Raw genomic sequence first — 18,081 nt, 5'->3', positions numbered from 1 at the left:
TTTTTTTTAACCTAAGAAAACTTTGAGAATCAACTAAAAAATTAACACTTAAATATGAAAAAGTATATGTTAAATACAATATATGTATACGTATTGATACAGTTTTCTTGCTGCACAAGAAAAATCGGATCTAGAAAAAGAAAAAACCTAGAAGGAAAACAAAAATGCAAGCAAACAATAACAGAGAGAGTGGAGATGCTATGTTGTGGTCCATGCTCATTTCCCATAGTCCTCTCTCTGGGTGTAGCTGAATCTCTTCATTACTGAACATCTCAATGTTGAAGAGAGCCATGTCCATCAGCATTGATCATAGTATAGTCTTGTTGCCATGTATAATGATCTGGTCCTGCTCATTTCCCTCAGCATCAGTTCGTGTAAGTCTCTCCAGGCCTCTTTGAAATCATCCTGTTGGTCATTTCTTACAGAACAATAATATTCCATACTATTCATATACCCCAATTTATTCAGCCATTCTCCAGTTGATGGGCATCCACTCGGTTTCCAGTTTCTGGCCACTACAAAAGGGGCTGCTACAAACATTTTTGCAGACTTGGGTCCCTTTCGCTCCTGTAAGATCTCTTTGGGAGATAAGCCCAGTAGACACACTGCTGGGTCAAAGGGTATGCACAGTTTAACAACTTTCTGAGCAGAGTTCCAAATTGCTGCCTTATAGCAAGTTTCTCTGATAAAGCCCTCATTTCTCAAATCAATAGGAAACTGAGCTAAATTTATGAAAATCAGAGCCATTCCCCAATTGACAAATGGTCAAAGGATATGATCAGGTGCTTTTCAGAAAGAAAAGTCAAAGCTATCAAGAGTCACATAAAATGCTCTTAATCACTACGGATTAGAGAAATACAAATGAAAACAAGTGGGATACCTCCTCACAATCGGATTGGCTGACATGACCAAAGGAAAATGACATGTTGGAAGAGATGTGGAAAATCTGGGACGCTACTGCATTAATGGGACCGTGAATTAGTCCAACCATTCCGGAGAATAATTTGGAACTAAGCCCCCGAAAGTTATAATCTGGATATTCTGACCCAGTACCCCAAAGAGAGCAGGGAAAAGGGTCTATTTGTACACGAATGTGTCTAAGCAGCTCTTTTTGTGGTGGCGAGAAATCGAACATTGAGAGGATGCCCATCGATTGGGAAATGGCTGAACGAGTTATGGTACTGGTTTTGTCCCTCATTCTTGAAGAGGATCAAAACGACATCACTGTGCTGTGGTCAAAGTACAGTGTGTCCGCTGTGACTAATCAAACCAGTATGTGCTTGGAAGGCTCTACCATCAGTCAAGCACAAATAGTCCAGATGAACATTTGGAATAGAACTGGCTCTAAATGTGCACGTCTCATGTTTCACAGAGTACAGCGTCTTCTCTGACGAGGGCACGCCACACTGCACGGTGCTGTGCCAGTGCCACCCGTGTCCTGCAATTGATTCAGAGTACTTCAGACAGACCTTGAGAGTATCACTTCTGCCCCCCCTTGTAAGCGCTTGCCTAGTGTGAGTTCTCTGAAAAAGAGTGTTTGGGGCAGACATCCTTTTGGCATTTGAGCCACGTGGCCAGCCCGGCAGAGTTGCCCTCTGTCCGGTAGAGTTGGAATGCTTGACAGCTCAGCTCGAGAAGTGCCCGGTACCTTATCTCACTCAGTGACCTTCGGAATCTTTCTAAGACGATTCAAATGGAAGCGATTCGCTGCCCTGCCACGGCTCTGCCATGGTTTCGTGGGCACACGGCAATCAGATCAGCACAATGGCTCTGAAGACTTTCAGTTTGGGGGTCCGTCCAACACCTCTCCTCCCACACTTTCCTCCGGAGCCTCCTAAACACTGAGCCAGCCCTGGTCATGGGAATTTCAGAAGGAAAAGTCCAAGCTATCAGTAGTCACTCAAAAGAACGCTCTGAATCACTGCTGATTAGAGAAATACAAATTAAAAGTCAGATACCAGTTCACGCTTAATCAGCTTGGCTAACATGACAGAAAAGGAAAGTGACAAATGTTGCAAGAGATGTGGAAAGTTTGGGACACTTACTCACTAGGTTTGGGAGGGGGCAGGGAGGTTTGGGGTTTTTGCAGGGCAATTGGGATCGACAGTGGCCACAGTCACACCAGGTGCTCCCGACTCCAGGGCCAGGTCTCTGCACCATCCAGCTGCCCCAACCCTAATGTATTGTTTTTTGGGTTTTTTTTTTTTTTAATAGCTTTCTATTTACAAGATATATGCATGGGTAACTTTAGAGCACTGACAATTGCCAAACCTTTTGTTCCAGTTTTTCTCCTCCTTCCCCTCACCCCCTCCCCCTCCCCCAGATGGCAGGTTGACCCATACATGTTGAATATGTTGAAGTATAAGTTAAATATAATATATGTATCCATGTCCTAACAGTGATTTTGCTGCACAAAAAGAATCAGACTCTGAAATAGTGTACAATTAGCCCGTGAAGGCAATCAAAAATGTAGGGGGACAAAACTAGAGGGACTGGGAATTCTATGTAATGGTTCACAGTCATCTCCCAGAATCCTTTCGCTGGGTGTAGCTGGTTCAGTTCATTCCTGCTCTATTGGAGCTGATTTGGTTCATCCCATTGTTGAAGAGCACTAATGTATTGTTTTTTTTTATTGAAATAGTTTATTATTTTTAATCTTATATAAGGCAGTGCTACCTCCCTCCCCACCATTAATCAAATTTTATTTTATTTTTTATTTTTTATTTTTATTTAAAAGGCTATTAAATATTTACAGGATATATACATGGGTAACTTTACAGCATTAACAATTGCCAAACCTCTTGTTCCAATTTTTCACCTCTTACCCCCCCCACCCCCTCCCCTAAATGGCAGGATGACCAGTAGATGCTAAATATATTAAAATATAACTTAGATACACAATAAGTCTACATGACCAAAACATTATTTTGCTGTACAAAAAGAATCAGACTCTGACATATTGTACAATTAGCTTGTGAAGGAAATCCAAAATGCAGGTGGGCATAAATATAGGGATTGGGAATTCAATGTAATGGTTTTTAGTCATCTCCCAGAGTTCTTTTTCTGGGCATAGCTGGTTCAGTTCATTACTGCTCCATTAGAAATGATTTGGTTGATCTCATTGCTGAGGATGGCCTGATCCATCAGAACTGGTCATCATCTAGTATTGTTGTTGAAGTATATAATGATCTCCTGGTCCTGCTCATTTCACTCAGCATCAGTTCGTGTAAGTCTCTCCAGGCCTTTCTGAAATCATCCTGTTGGTCATTTCTTACAGAACAGTAATATTCCATAATTTTCATATACCACAATTTATTCAGCCATTCTCCAACTGATGGACATCCATTCAGTTTCCAACTAATGTATTGTTAATGGAACTGTGAACTACTAGTCCAAGCAGTCTTGGAGGGATTCAGGAAAATCTGGGAAGACTTACATGAAACTGATGTGAAGGGAAGGGAGCAGAACTAGGAGAGAACATCGTGCAAAATAACAGCAATATGGTACAATAATAAAGACTTAGCTGCTCTGATCAAAACAGGACAATCTGAAAGGATCTAGGATGAAAGGTGCTCTCTACCTCCACAGAGAGAACTCACGAATTCTTAAGGCAGATTGAAGCATACTTGTTTTTTACTTTCTTTTTTTTTTTCGTTTTATTTTTTGTCTGTGTTTTTTGTTGCAACACGGCTAATATGGACATGTGCTTTACACGATTTCACATGCATAATCAATATCAAGTTGCTTGTCTTCTCAAGAAGGGGGAGGGGCAGGAGGAAAGGAGAAAATTTGGAACCAAAATTTTGAGAAATAATTATTCACAATTTACATTGCAAGGCCTGGAGAGACTTCTATGAACTGATGCCGAGTGAAATGAGCAGAAGTAGGAGATACACGGCAACAACAAGATGATACGATGATCAATTCTGATGGACGTGGTTCTGTCCAACAGTGAGATGATTGAAGCCAGTTCTAATGATCTTATGATGGAGAGAGCCATCAGCACCCAGAGAGGACTGTGGGAACTGTCAAACAACAACAAAAAGAGTGAGAATGCTATGTTGTGATCACAACATAGTATTCTCACTCTTTTTGTTGTTGTTTCCATCACAACATAGCATTCTCACTCTTTTTGTTGTTGTTTCCTCACATTTTATTTTGCTTCTTTCTCTTTCTCTCTCTCTCCTGGTTTGATTTGATTTTTCTTGTGTAGCAAGATAATTGCATAATACATATGTATATATTAGAGTTAACATATATTTCTACCATGTTTAACATATATTGGACTACTTGCCATCTAGGGGAGGGAATGGGGCAAGGAGGGGGGGAAAATTGGAACGCAGGGTTTTGCAAGGGTTAATGTCAAAGAATTATCCATGCGTATGTTCTGAAGAAAAAAAAAAGCTCAAATAAATAAATAAATGATTTACATATAATTGGTAAATATTTAATGAGATAAAAATATATTTTAAAAATAAGTATTCGGGGCAGGAGGGATTGAAATTTGTTCTGTTTGGCCCGATACGGCAGAACCCGATGGCGAGAGGATGTTGCAGAGAAGCCAATTTAGTCTTGAAATTGGGAAAGAAATTCTAACAATCATGGCCATCCAAAAGTGGCCGGGGCTGCTTCCCCATCCAGGGGTCTCCCTGCCTGTCTTCAAGCAAAGGTTGGATGACCATATTGGCCGTGCTACAACGGGGGTTTGGGCAACTCGGGGGATAGAGCACCAGCCTTGGAGTCGGAAAGACCCGAGTTCAAATGCAGCCTCAGATGTTTACAGTATGACCCTGGACAAATCACTTAACCCTGTTTGACTCAGTTCTTCATCTGTAAAATGAGCTGGAGAAGGAAATGGCAAGAGGACCCCAAATGGGATCACAGACAGTTGCACGTGAGTGAAGTGACTCGACGGTCACAAGAGTGGGGGTTCCTTTTGGCTGCTGAGGACTCTCAATTTCCAAATGTGTGACATGACCATTCATCCTTTCTCTTCCTTCTACCATAAAGGTTAGGCTCCTCTAACCAGTTTTCAAGAGGAACTAAGGACATAGGGACTGTAATTTCCAATGATATAGGGAACTCCCAGATAAGGAAACCCCCGCTCCCAATGGAGGTGAGTACCTCCTAAAGACACTTTTGAGTCTTGCGTAGGGCACAGAGGGGCAGGATTGGAGCCAAGAGGTATCAGAGATGGGACCTGAACTCTGGTCTTTAAAGCTCCAAGGACAGTTATCTATCCACGTTGCCTCTCTGGGGGAAGGAAGGCTACTTTGGTGTGTCCCCTGAGGATGACCTCCACAAACCGGGACTCCATGCCAAGAATGTTGGATGACGATGTCATGGCAAGAGTTCTGACTGAAGTCAGCCAAGCATTTATTAAGCACTTACAATATACCGGGCCCTGTCTGCTTGAAATTGGGAAAAATTGAACAATTATGGCCATCCCAAAGTGGACTGGGCGGCTTCTAGAGCTAGGGTCTCCCTGCTGAGCACTGGGGGTACAAAGAAGGCAAAAAACCCAGTCCCTGCCCTCAAGGAGTTCGCATTCTCTTGGGAAAGACGACATGTAAAAAGGTGTACCTACAAAGTACTTGCAGTGAAAATGGAGTGTCATCGCAAAAGGAAAGTGCTAGGATTAAGGAGGAAGCAGAAGGCGGGAGACCAACCACATGACAATGTCCATGGTCCAGAAACAATTGAAGGCTGGTGGGGAGTCAGGGATGATAACTGAGCTCCCAAGCCTGGGTGACTCAGAAGCCAGGGCTGGTTCCCCTGACATTAGGAAGTTAGAAAGAAGGGAGGATTTGAGGAGAAAAGGGATGAGTTCTAGTTTGGAATATGGTGAGTTTCTGAGATGTCCAAAAAGGCAATTGGTGATGAGAGACAAACTCAGGAGAGAGCTCGGGGGCTCCGAGCAATGAAATCCACGGGAGAAAATGATATAGAGTAAAAAGAGAAGAGGGCCCAGAATATAGCCATGGGGGTGTCCCGAGGTTGGGGTCCACAGTAGGCAAGACTTGAAGATCCCACAAAGGAAACTAAGAAGCAGGGGGCAGGCGGGTGGGGAAGTGGAAGAGGGCAGCAAGATCCAGAAGAGGGGAGTCAGCCACGTCACTCACGTTACAGAGGATTCAAGGATGAGGGCTGAGAAAAAGGCCATTCAAATTTGGCAAGTGGCAACTTGGGAGAAAGCTGTTGAATGATGAGGTTGGAAGCAGAATAAGGGGGGGAGGAAGTGGAGCCATCGGGCTTTGTCGAGGTTAGCTAGGAAGGGAAAGCAATCTATATGGCAAGAGCTAATGGGATGGTCAGATCAAGAGAGATTTTGGAGGATTGGAGGAGATGGGTGCACGTGGGATGGCAGCAAGGAAGCCACCCGCCTACAGAGAAAGATTTGAGATTAGTGAGACTCCATAGTAACTGCCCTACCGTGTGCTAATCAGCCGTGCTGGTGATCAGCTATGGTAGACTTAGTCCTTCTCAGCAATGCCGAGATCCGAGACAATGCCAGTAGACTTGGGATGCAAAACGCCGTCCGCATCCAGAGAGAGAACTGAGCCTGTGGATGGATCCAAGCGGGTTGTTCTCACTTTTTTGTTTTCTTTCTCAAGGTTTTTCCCTTCCCCCCCCCCCCAGATTCCCCTTTCTTTTAAAAAAAAATATTTTTTTTTTCAAAATCCATGTTGACAGTTTTCAACATCCACCCTTGTAAACCCTTGTGTTCCAAGTTTCTCTCTCTCCCTCCCCTAGACATCAAGGAATGTTTAAACACAGTCAAGCCTTCCGCAATCACCGCGCTGCACCAAAAAAAACAGATCAAAAAATCGGGGGGGACGGAGAAAGCCAAAAGCAAGCAAGCAAAGCCCGGTGAAACTCCCGGGCTGCCTGGGCTCCCAGGCCCCTCTGTGGGTGCGGGCGGCTCTCTCCATCCCCAGTCTGTTGGAACTGGCCCAAATCACCTCACTGTCAAAAAGAGCCGCATCCATCCCACTTCATCCTCCGATGATCTGTGGGTAATGATCCCCCGGCCCTGCTGGCTTCCCTCAGCATCAGTCCCTGTCAGTCTCCCCAGGTGTCTCTGGGATCCTCCTGCCGGTCGTTTCTATCCCATAACCTTCATATATCGTCACTTATTCTCCAATTGCAGGGCCTCCACTTTCCAGTTTGCTGCCACTACAAACATGGTTCTTTCCCCTTTTAAGATCTCCTTGGGACACAGGCCCAGCAGTTCCCCCCGCGGATGCAAGCATGCCCTTTGGGGATGGCTCCGGATTGCTCTCGGGCAGAGTTGGAGCAGTTCACAACTCTAGCTGTGCATCATCAGTGCCCCCAACATCCATCCTTCTCTTCTCCTGTCATCTTAGCCAAGCTGAGAGGTGGGGGGAGGGGGGGCTCAGAGCTGCCTCAATTTACATTTCTCTGACCCATAGTGATCCAGGGCATTTTCTCCCGGCTTTTGTTTCTTTGTGTGCACATTGTTCCTCTGCCTCGTCTTTCTCCCGAGGCCAGGGCGTTAGTGGGATCCATGTGAGCGTGTGTGTGTTAATCCAGTGTCTTGGGGAGGGCGGTGGGAGCGCGAACCTTATAGAGGGAGGGTTGAAAACTAGCTTTAAGTGTCATTGGAAAAATAAAATACTAATGGGGGGGGGGGGGGCTGACCTAGGGCTACTCTCCAGGCTCCGGCTCCTTCCTGCTGCCCGGGGCAGCTTCCCAAGCCCTGCGCCGGCGGCCTCTCCCTCCTCCCGGGCTCGGAGAGAAGGCTGTGACCCGGGCCGGGCTGAGGGCGCTCCGCCGGCCCCCTCGGAGCCGAGGGGGTGTTGGCCGGGCCGTCTCCAGGGAGGCCGAGGGGCCGGGAGGGCCGGGCCTGCCGGCAAGCGCTCGGCCGCTCTGCATTTTAATGGGGAAGGAAAGAGGGGAGCCTCCCGAGCCGCCAGCCTGGGCCTCTCGGGACACAATAGGAGCGGGGAGGGGGGCTGGGCCCTGGCACCCGGCAGGGTTTCTTCTCTCGGCTCCAAGTGCCGCCGGGATAGATGGAGACGGGGAACCTTTGCGGCCCCTGAGCGCCTCTGCCCCCCCTCCCAGAGGGGCCCTAGCCCCTGCCCCGGGGCCGAAGGGCCGGAGGGACCCCTGGCCGCCTGGCCCAGCTTTGCGACCCTCTAGAAGCAGGACAGGACGAGGAGGGGACACGGGCCTCAAACACAACTGTTGGGAGCAGGTAGGGGCCGGGGCCGGGTCGGGCCGCTCGGAGCGCAGGGTCTGTGGGCACGGCCGGGGGCAGAGCCTGGAGGAGGGATGGGAGCCGGCCCTCGGTTCTCCCAGGGGAGATTCCAGCCGGGGCCGTGGCCTTCCTCCCTGCCCCTGCCCCTGCCCCTCCTTTCTGTGCAAGTTGCAAAAGTTGTGGCCTCCTCCCCCTCCTCGGCCTCTCCCGACCTCGGCCTCCCCCTCCCTGACCTCCCCCTCCCCAGCCTGCCCCGGGCTCCCGGAGCCAGGACAAAGCCCCGGCCCCACAGGGGACCGACCCGCTGGGAGGAGAGACGGGGAGGCGGGGGCACAGAAGGAGCCCCGGGGGCAGCCGGGAGGCGCACGCCCGCCGCCACGGGACAGCCGGGGGCCCAGGACCCGCTCCCTCCTTCCCCGGGCGCATCCCCGGCTCCCGCCGGCCTCCGGCCTCGCCGCCGCCCGCTCCTGACCCCGGGCTCCGCGCCGGGCTGGGCGCGCGCTGCCCCGAGCCGTGACCTGCCCCGCAGCCCGTAGGCGCCGGGAGCGCAGCTACCTGGGCCTTGGGGGAGCCGGGGGGAGGAGGGGGAAGAGCAGGAGGAGGAGGAGGAGGAGGAGGAGGAGGAGGAGGAGGAAGAGAAGGAGAAGGCGCCGGGGCTGCCGCTGCCGCTCGGCCAGGAGACGGACGCGTTCGGACCGAAGAGCCGGGAACGTGAGCGCGCCTGGGTCTCTGTGGGGGGTGTGGGGGGCGTGCGCGCGCGTGCGTGTGTGTGTGCGCGCGCCCCCGACAGGAGCTGTGTCTAGACCAGGTGTCCGGCCGGGGACTGCCGGGGGGGGGGGGGGGGGGGGGGGGGGGGGGGGGGGGGGGGGGGGGGCTCCCGGACCGGCTGGAACCGGAGCGAGACGCCCGGCCGGCATCGGCCGGGACCCCGAGCAGCCCCGGCTCCCCGCGCTCCGCCTCCGGGACGGGCACCCCCTTGGGACGGAAGGGGGCGCTCCCTGGGGGGTGGCACTTGTAGAAGGAGCTGGAGACACGGGCTGGGGAGGACTGGGGTCCCGGGAGGTCAGGGGGCGCGAGGTGGGGGCAGGGTGGCCGGCGGGAGGGGCCGGGAGCCCCGGGGCGGGGGCTCTCTCCCGGCGCACCTTCCAGGCTCCAACTTCCCGGGACAATTCCCTGCAAGGGGGGGGGGGGGCACTTTCCGGGACCCCGCTGACCTCGCCCCCGGCCTGTGAGGGGGGGGGGGGGGGGGGCCAGGCTGGAGCCCGCTTCTGTCTTAGTCCCCCCCTCCCCTTCCCCTGCCATCCCCCCTCCCCCCATGTCCGGAAGGGAGGCCGAAGTATTGCCCCAAGTTGGAGCTCCCCCACCCACCCAACACACCCTGCCCCGGCTCCGCCTTCCCCAGGGCAGAAACTTAACGGAGGGTGGACCCGGGGAGGGGCAGGGGAAGAACCCCACCCCCACTCTCCAACCCTCCGTCCAAACCTCCCTTTTCCCCAGGACTTTAAAAACAGGCACCCCCCACACACACCCCCTTTCTTGGTCCAGGGCAAACCCCACCTAACCCCCCTCCCCCCCCTCTCGCAAACTTCCCTCACTCCCATTTGTCCCCAAGGGACTGCCCAATTTCAAAGGTGCTCCCAGTAAACCCCTTATCCCACGTCTTGCCTCAGCCCTTTCAACTTCCAATTCTCCCCCTAATAATTGTCCAATATCTAACTTACCCCCCAAGGAGAAAAGAAAAGAGCCCTCGGGTCCCCCCCTTGTGCCCTTCCTTTCCCCCACCCCAGGACTCAGGTCCAAGGCAAGCTTTCCCTCGCCCACACCTGGGCAAAAATTCCCCTTGAGAGGCAGGAGGAAGCCAAATCCCCAAACAATTAGGGTCCCTCCCTAAAGGGCCCATCTGGCCTTACCATGGAAATCCACCTTCTCCCTAATGGCCCTCCCTCACCTGTCACCTACTGGAAAAAGAGAAAAACCCCACCACAAGGTGTCCCTGGAGGGCCCCAAAGGGGCACCAGGGCCATATCCCTCTGGGATACTAATCATCCTTCCAAGGTGGGTCTCCCACCCCTAGATCTTCCAGTCCTCGGGGGCCCTCCAAACAGAGACTGACCGTCTCTCCCCCCTTTGTAGGGTGACTGTTTCTGGTTCGGCGTCCTGGCTGCGGCCTTCCTGCTCTCGCTGGGCTGGTTGTACATCGGGCTCGTTCTGCTCAATGATCTCCACAATTTCAATGAGTGTGTCACAGACCCGACCTAATCCCCTAACTATAGGCGTGCACACACACGTGTACACAAACCCTGTGCTACACGCACAGGTTCACACATGTGTGCACACACATCCTGTCCACACACACACATACACACACACACTCCCAAATGAAGCCAGAGTTCCAGTTTCCTCTGGCAGTCCCACCCAGTTCCCACACTTTCATAAGCCGAGTACCCAGAGACCTTCAGCCCCACTCCCCCTCCCCCTCCCCCCACAAACCCTTCACAGTCCCCCTGAAAGGCATCTGCCGGACCCCGGTTCCTAGCCCCGCCCCCCCCCCCCCCCCATACTCCCATGAGGGCCAAGCCAGCCCTTTCCCAGCTTGGAAACCTCCCTGCCCCTTCCCCTCCTAGGTTCCTGTTCCGACACTGGGGCCACTGGCTGGATTGGTCCCTGGTGCTGCTGCCCGTCGCCTCGGTGATGGTTACGTATTCCACCCTGCTGCTGGTAGGTCCGGGCTCGCAGCTCCGGTCCTTACCCCTGGCCCCTCCCCTTCTGCCATAGATCACGGGCCCAATGGAAGAGTCAGTTAGAACACCTAGGCCAGCTCTTCTCATTTTACAGAAAAGGAAACTGAGTCTCAAAGAGGCGAAGGGGCTTGGCCAAGGTCACCCTGGGGTCCGTGGGAGCCCAGCTCTCCTCTCACTGCTCCCGCCCCCTCTTCCCCCAGCTCTTGGCCCTATTGCTTCATCTGTGTGGGCAGCCCCTGCACCTGCACTGGCTTCACAAGGTGAGTAAGGGCCGGGGTGCCAGGGCCGAGGTGGAGAAGGCGGGGGCGTGCGTCCCAGCCAAGCGGGGCCACGCCTCTCCCCGCCACCCTGGATGGAAGTCAGGCCGCTTGTGTTCTCAGGGGCTGCTGTTGCTGACTGTGCTGCTGGTGGCTGCTGCCCTGGTGGGACTGGAAATCCAGTGGCAGGAGGAGTGGAAGAGCCTTCACCTGTCCTTGCAGGTGACCATTTCTAGGGGTCCCGTTGGATGAGCCCCCATTTGGCAGAGTCTTTCTTGGCCCCCATGGGATGGTTCAATCGACCCCCCTATTTATCAGTCTCTCTCGGCCCCCATTGGTCGGTTCAATCTACTCCCCACTTATCAGAGTCTCTCTTGGCCCCCATTAGATGATTCAATCTAAACCCCACCATTTGTCATTCTCTCTTGGCTCCCATTGGTCGGTTCAATCTACCTTCCATTCGTCACTCTCTTGGCCCCTACTGGATGGGGCGTCTCCTTGGGCATCCCCCTACACTCGGGAAGTTCCCACAATGGATCACCTTGGACCCCCTAAAACCATAGGAGGCCCCAGACTCCCAAGGGAAAGGAGGCAGGGAGATGGGGGTTTCCAGGAGGGCGCCGCTCCTCGTTGCTTACCTCCCCCTAGGCCACAGCCCCGTTTCTGCATCTGGGAGCAGTGGTGGCGATCACCCTCCTGGCCTGGCCAGTGGCCGACACCTTCTACAGGGCTCAGAAAAGAGGTACCAGCCCCGGCCTTCCCGTCTTCCCGTGGGCCCTTTCCCCCTGCCACCCCGTCACATCTCCCCTCTTCCTACAGATCCCAAGGTGCTGCTGCTGCTCCTGTTCCTTGGGGTGGCCCTGGCCATCTACCTGGCCCCCCTGGGCATCTCGTCCCCCTGCCTAATGGAGCACGACCAACTTCCCCAGAAGCCCGAGCTTGTGGGGCACCGAGGGGCTCCCATGGTGAGCTTGCACCATGGGGAAAGGGAGGGGAGGGAGGGAAGACCACCCCCCCCAGCACTCCCCTCCCCCCACTCACATCCCCACTGACACAAGCTCACCCGCTTGGCTTCCCAGCTGGCCCCCGAGAACACACTGATGTCCCTCCAGAAGACCGCCGAGTGCGGGGCTTCCGTGTTTGAGACCGACGTGATGGTCAGGTGAGGGAAGTCATGGGGAGGGAGAGTCCAGGGCACAGGGTAACCATGGCGTGGGGGGTGGAGGTCGGGCCTCCCCGACACACCCTGTGCCCCCAGCTCCGACGGAGTGCCCTTCCTGATGCACGACGACCGTCTGGGGAGGACCACGAACGTGGCTTCCGTGTTCCCCGACCGAGCGGCCGGACACAGCGCCGACTTCTCCTGGGCCGAACTGAAGCAGTTAAATGCAGGGACCTGGTTCCTGGAGGTGAGGACGTGCCCTGGGGGTGGGGGGGGTGGGGTGACGGAGGGTCAGCTAGAAGTGGCCCCTGCTCCCACAGCTTCGCCAGGGGACTCGGGGGCCCAGGTTTCGGTCTCAAATGTACTAAGAACTCAGGCCACGTTCTTTTCCTCCTGGGGCCTCGGTTTCCCAGTGTGCAAAGTGAGCGGACAGATTCTCTAAAATTCAGTGACTGAACTACGCGCCCCGTGTCCCACTCTAGAGGAAGCCATTCTGGGGGTCCGAGAAGCTCTCGGACGCTGACCGGCGGGAAGCCCAGAACCAGACGGTGCCGTCGCTGAGAGAACTGCTGCTGGCAGCCGCCCCCCTCAATCTTTCCGTCATGTTTGACCTGCGCCGACCCCCACCGAACCACACGTATCACCACACCTTCGTCAACCGCACCCTGGATGCCGTGCTGAGTGCCGGGGTGCCCCAGGCCATGGTGATATATTGGGGATCCCCACCTCCCGACCCCTAGCTTTGGCTCCCCCCGTGCCCACGAGCCGGCCACGAAGGGAGTTGTGGTTTGGAGACCCCGACCTCCCGCCCCAGGGGATCCCGTCCCGTCCCCATGGCCTCGGCCACGGTGACACTCCGCATTTTCTGCCCCCCCAAATCCCCCCAAATTCCAGGTGCTCTGGCTGCCGGATGAAGAACGGGCTGAGGTACAACGCCGGGCGCCCGGCCTTCGCCAGGTGTATGGGTATCGAAAGGAGAACGGGACTGAGCGGCCCCAGCGCCTCAACCTCCCTTACCAGGACCTTCCACTGACAGACATCAAGTGAGCATGAGGAGAAAGAGGGAGCCGTTCAGGAGAGGGCGGGGATGGGTACCTGCGAGGCTTCCCTTCCGGGGCCGGGTCTAGGGGAGGAAGAGGAATTGGGGGGCCCGGGACGACGGCGGGTTGGCTAGAGCTCTGCCATCCCCTTCATTAACGGATATTTATCGAGGGGCAAGCCTTTGTTAGACACTGCCAGAGAGGAATCCGGCCCTCTTCCAGGCCTTTGTCCAGTCCGACGGCCTGGTTCCTCAGCCAGACAGGAAAAGCGACTTGCCCAAAGGCCTGGAAGTGGTTAGTGGGGGGATTTGACCCCGGGTGCCCAGCTCTTCCTACTGTCCTGCACTGTCTCATAGGAAGAGCTGAAGAGAGAGGTGCACGGTGGCGCGGGTTAAATGGTAACCTCCATTTGGGAGCACCCAGTTTAGGGATGGATGTTCCTGCCTCTGGGAAAATGGCAACCCCTCCTGGAGAATGAGCTCCAACCTCTGGCCACCGTAATCGACCCCTAAGGAGATAACGTGGCCCGATGATAAGCTCACTGCCTTTGTTGTGGTTCATTATTCAGTTGTGTGTGACCCTCATTCCCCATTCGGGGGTTCATCTTGGAGCGGCTGTCCATTTTCTTATGCAGCTCATTTTACGGATGAGGAGACTGAGGCAAACACGATCAAGTGACTTGCTCAGGGTCACCCAGCTAGGAAGTGTCTGAGGCCAGATTTGAGCTGGGGAAGATGAATCTCCCAGACTGCAAAGCTGGGGGCTCCATCCGGCACAGCACCTACTGACTGGCTTTGTATTCACAAAGACAAAGTTCAGCTCGGTGGTGGCGAAACTAAAGTCATTTCTTTCTGTGTCAAATGAGAAGCTTAAACTCGGTGGACCTTAAGGGCCCTTCAGGTTTGGATGGAAGATCGTAGGCTCTTGGGTGCGTGAATCATGAATCCCATGTGTGTCCATTACGGCAGAGTCCCCTCTGTGTGGGAGCCGCCCCCTCCGGAGTCCAAGGGGCCCCCCCTTTGCCCCTGGGGCCTTGCCTCCCCCTCACTTTGCTGGAGCTCCGAGATGAGCCCTAATAGTAAGAGGGGAGAGGAGAAAAGGAGGAGGAGCAAGCGCTCAGGGAGCACTTCCTCTCCTCCAGACTCTCCAAAAGAGATCAAGAGCGACATTTTACTCAAGCCTTGGACACCATTCCCTTCTGCCTGCTCATTCTCTCCCCCTCCTCTGCTGCCTAGCTGTGGCTCCCTTCCCCACCGTCTAACAGCATGCTCCGTTCTCCCCCGGCCGGAACAACCAAACAACCCCCAACTTGCCTTGCCATGCCCTTGAGCTACCCTCCTCTGTCCTCCCTTTCACAGCTGGACTCTGGGACGGTTTGGCAGACATTCGCAGCCCCCCTTCCGCCCCCTCTTCTCCCTTCTCCCCCACTGCTCTATGGTCTGTCACCCACTAAGGGCACTGGCCGGCTCTCTGTCCTCGGTGCACTGGCCGGGTCTCTGTCCTCTTCCTGCTCTCCCTTTCAGAAGTTCGGGCCCGGCACACCTTGTGTTCCTCCCTATTCCCTTGTCTCTAGGCTCTCTTGCAGGTCTCCTGCATCTGCCCAAGTACTTCTCAGTTGCCTCAATTGGTTCGTCTCGTGCCTCCTTCCCCCCGACCCTGGATGTTGGCCCGGGCCCCCATACGCCCTCCTTGGGTGAGCTCATCGCTCCCTGTGGATTTGATTATTGTCCCTAGCCAGATGACTTGCATTTCCCCACCCAGGGCTCATCTGCAGTCCGGTCCTGAACTCCCAACCTCCTGCTGCCCATCTCCAGCCTCGCGGCCTCAGCCTGAGCTCGGCCTCTTTCCTCAGCTCCTCCTCATTTCCAGTAGCTCCCTCCGGCTCCAAAGCCTGAGCTCTTTCCTCTCCATCACCCACCCACCCTCCAGTTATTTGCTGGATCCTCTCAATTCTTCTTCCCTAACGTCTTCTTCATGTCCGTTTCCCTCGATGCTATGGCCCCCGGGATCCCTCGTTCCACCTCTGGATGAGGGCAGGCTGCCCCGGTCGCTGGTCTCTTTACTCCGCATCCTTCCCACAGTTGCCAGTCTTCCCCGGTGACTCCCCACTGCCCGGAGGAGGCATCAGTAGCTGGAAGGACACATTGCCAGTTCCCTGGCCCGGCCTCGAAAGCCCTCCCCCAGCCCGGGGTCGCGATCCCCATTGCTCCTTTCTGTAGACTCTCTATCTTTCACGCCAGTTGTCCTTCATCTGTCTCCTGTGCCTGGAATGCCCTCACTCCTCAGGGGGAGGCTCTCGGAATCCCGGGCTTCCTTTGGGGCTCATCCCCTGGGCCACTTCTTCCAGGAAGTCCCTCCTGACTCCTTCTGGTGCTCTGTCCTTCAAATCACCCAGTAGTGCCCTACCTGGGCACGGGTTGTATGCCCATCCTGGCTTCCTTTGGATTTTGGAGTCCCCTAAGTGCCAGTCTAGAAGGGTTCTCGGAAGGGATCCGCGAGGCCTGAAAGTTAGGGTGCTTCCGGGTTGTTGATGGAGAGCGGAAGATGGGGAGCCGTTGCAGGCTTTGGAGAACGTGAATGATCGGAGCCAAGACGCGGGAAGATTTAGGTGGCAATTCGGGCAACTAGGGGCAGAGACTAGAGGCAGGGAGTCCACGGAACAGGCTGCTGCAGCTCTTCAGTGAGAGGTGATGAGACCCCAACCAAGAGTGGATGTAAAAAAGAAGGTGCAAGAGATGTTATGAAGGGAAAACCGATGGGAGTTGGCGACTCGTTGAGGGTCGTGAGTGAAGGAGTGGAGGAGGACTGGGCTTTCGAGTGCAGGGGATTGGGCGAGTGGATGGTGCTTCTGGGAAGCCACAGAGGAAGCTGGGCCTGGAGGGAAAGCTACCGAGTCCCGCTGGGAAGGTGTCGGGGCCGAGCCGGGGCCGGCCAGAGGCGCCAAACGTCGGAGGCCGGGGGGCACTTGTCTGGCCCCGTGGAGTCCGCGGCCCACGGGACCCTCTTCTTTCTCTCCGGCACCCACAGGCTCCTGCAGCGCGACAACGTCTCCGTGAACCTGTTTGTGGTGAACAAGCCTTGGCTCTTCTCCCTGCTCTGGTGCGCCGGGGCCGACTCGGTCACCACCAATGCCTGCCAGCTGCTGCAGCAGCTGCCCCATCCCGTCTGGCTCATCGTAAGGACCGTTGGCTTCCCTTTCCATCCGCCCCCTCCGCTGCCGTCCTTGCCTTCTGTTAACCCTTAACCCTTGCTCTCCCCCCCCCCAAAGCATCCAGCAGGGGAGGGCTCACCCCTACATGTCTCTACAGTCCCCCCGAACCTACCTGGTGATCTGGACTGTCTCGGACTGTGTGTCTGCCCTGCTGCTCCTCTGGATCTTCTTCCTACAGGGGTGAGTGCCCCTCTGACCTCTCCACCCCCGCGATGTCACGGACACGAGCCCGAGGGGCCGCCGGGGCTTGGGGCCCCTCGGGCCCCCATCCCCGTGACCAGGAAGCCCCCAAACTGGGGGCGCTGCCGGGAGGGGGGAAGCTCAAGCCGCCCGACTGACAGAACAACCCTTTCCTCCGTAAAGGAAATGTGCCAAGGAGAGAGAGCAGGCCGGTAAGAGCTCGGGTGTTGCCCATTTGTTGGCTCCTGGGCTTCCATGTTGCCCTCCCGCTCCCGCCCGTCCCCTCCGCTGTCCGTCCTCACGCTCGCTGTATTCCTCCAGTCTCAGAGACTGCGGTGCTGCTCACCAAGATCAACAACTTGCTGGAATGAGGGAGGTGGCCCTTGACCCCCAGGCCTACCCCCTCTATAGCCTGAGGATTTCCTGCTTCCACTGGGTGGGACCGGTGACCCCGAGACGCTGCTGCCGGACCGCCGCTGGCTGGGAGTAGTCGGGACCCCGGGCGGCCCGTGGTGGGTGAGTGGGCAGGCCCCCGGCTTGGCCGGGACGTCCTTCCACCCGCCCCCCCCGGAGGAGAGGGGGGACCTCGGACCCTCCCTGGATGCCGCCCCCCCCCCACCTCCCTCCCTGCCCGCCCCAGCTCCTGGGGGCCGCCGCGAACAAGGTGTTCTCTGACTCTGTCATTCAATGAATGGAATCCCCCACATTGTTTCCTTTGTCTTTAGCGCTTCAGGGGGTGGGGACGACCCTGGGCTCTGGGTGGGCCAAGGAGCGGGGGACCCCAATGGGCCCCGGGCCGGAGTGGCTTGCCTCCGCTAGCTGCCCAACAGCACCACCTAGCGTTCCCAGCTCCACCCTGCCTCTCCACGGGCCGGCACAACAGCGCCCGGCCACTGGAGCTGAGGACTTGGGGGGGGGGGGGCCTCCCCCCGGCGCGGAGCCCGCCACCCCCGGCCCGTCACCGACGGCCGCAGGGGCTCCCGGCGGCCCAAAGTCAGGCTCCGGCCTCGGAGCTCGCAAGCCTCCGTCACCTTGAGTCTGACCTTGTCTCCTAAAGGAGGGGACGGAGAGTCAGAGGAAGGGCTTGAGAGACGGCCCCGGGTTTGGAGCAAGAGGACTTGGGTGCGAGTGTCCACTCGGGCACTCTGGGAGACTTTGGCCCAACCTCTCGACCCCTTGGCCTCAGTTTCCCCTTCTGTTGGAGAGACCGCCTGGTCCGAACCCCCCTTTCTAGATGGAAACTTGACACTGACGTGGGCAAAGGGCTGG

The 18,081-nt window shown here is 55.6% G+C and overlaps 1 protein-coding gene across 1 annotated transcript; it reads left to right on the top strand.

Moving 5' to 3' along the window:
• The first annotated feature begins 1,091 nt into the window (after positions 1-1,091).
• GDPD2 (glycerophosphodiester phosphodiesterase domain containing 2) lies at positions 1,092-17,269 on the top strand. Its single transcript, XM_031945087.1, has 16 exons — positions 1,092-1,272; positions 1,373-1,497; positions 10,355-10,458; positions 10,846-10,939; positions 11,163-11,222; positions 11,343-11,441; positions 11,868-11,961; positions 12,039-12,184; positions 12,299-12,381; positions 12,478-12,628; positions 12,864-13,085; positions 13,276-13,424; positions 16,449-16,596; positions 16,730-16,812; positions 16,996-17,024; positions 17,134-17,269. The coding sequence occupies exons 1-16, from the start codon at positions 1,092-1,094 to the stop codon at positions 17,181-17,183; spliced, it is 1,818 nt and encodes a 605-aa protein (XP_031800947.1). The 3' UTR covers positions 17,184-17,269.
• Positions 17,270-18,081: the final 812 nt, after the last annotated feature.

This window comes from Sarcophilus harrisii, chromosome X (assembly GCF_902635505.1).
Source record: "Sarcophilus harrisii chromosome X, mSarHar1.11, whole genome shotgun sequence".
Taxonomy (NCBI): Eukaryota; Metazoa; Chordata; class Mammalia; order Dasyuromorphia; family Dasyuridae; genus Sarcophilus; species Sarcophilus harrisii.
The sequence above is the reverse complement of the archived record's forward strand: the minus strand, read 5'-3'. Positions and strand labels throughout refer to the sequence as shown.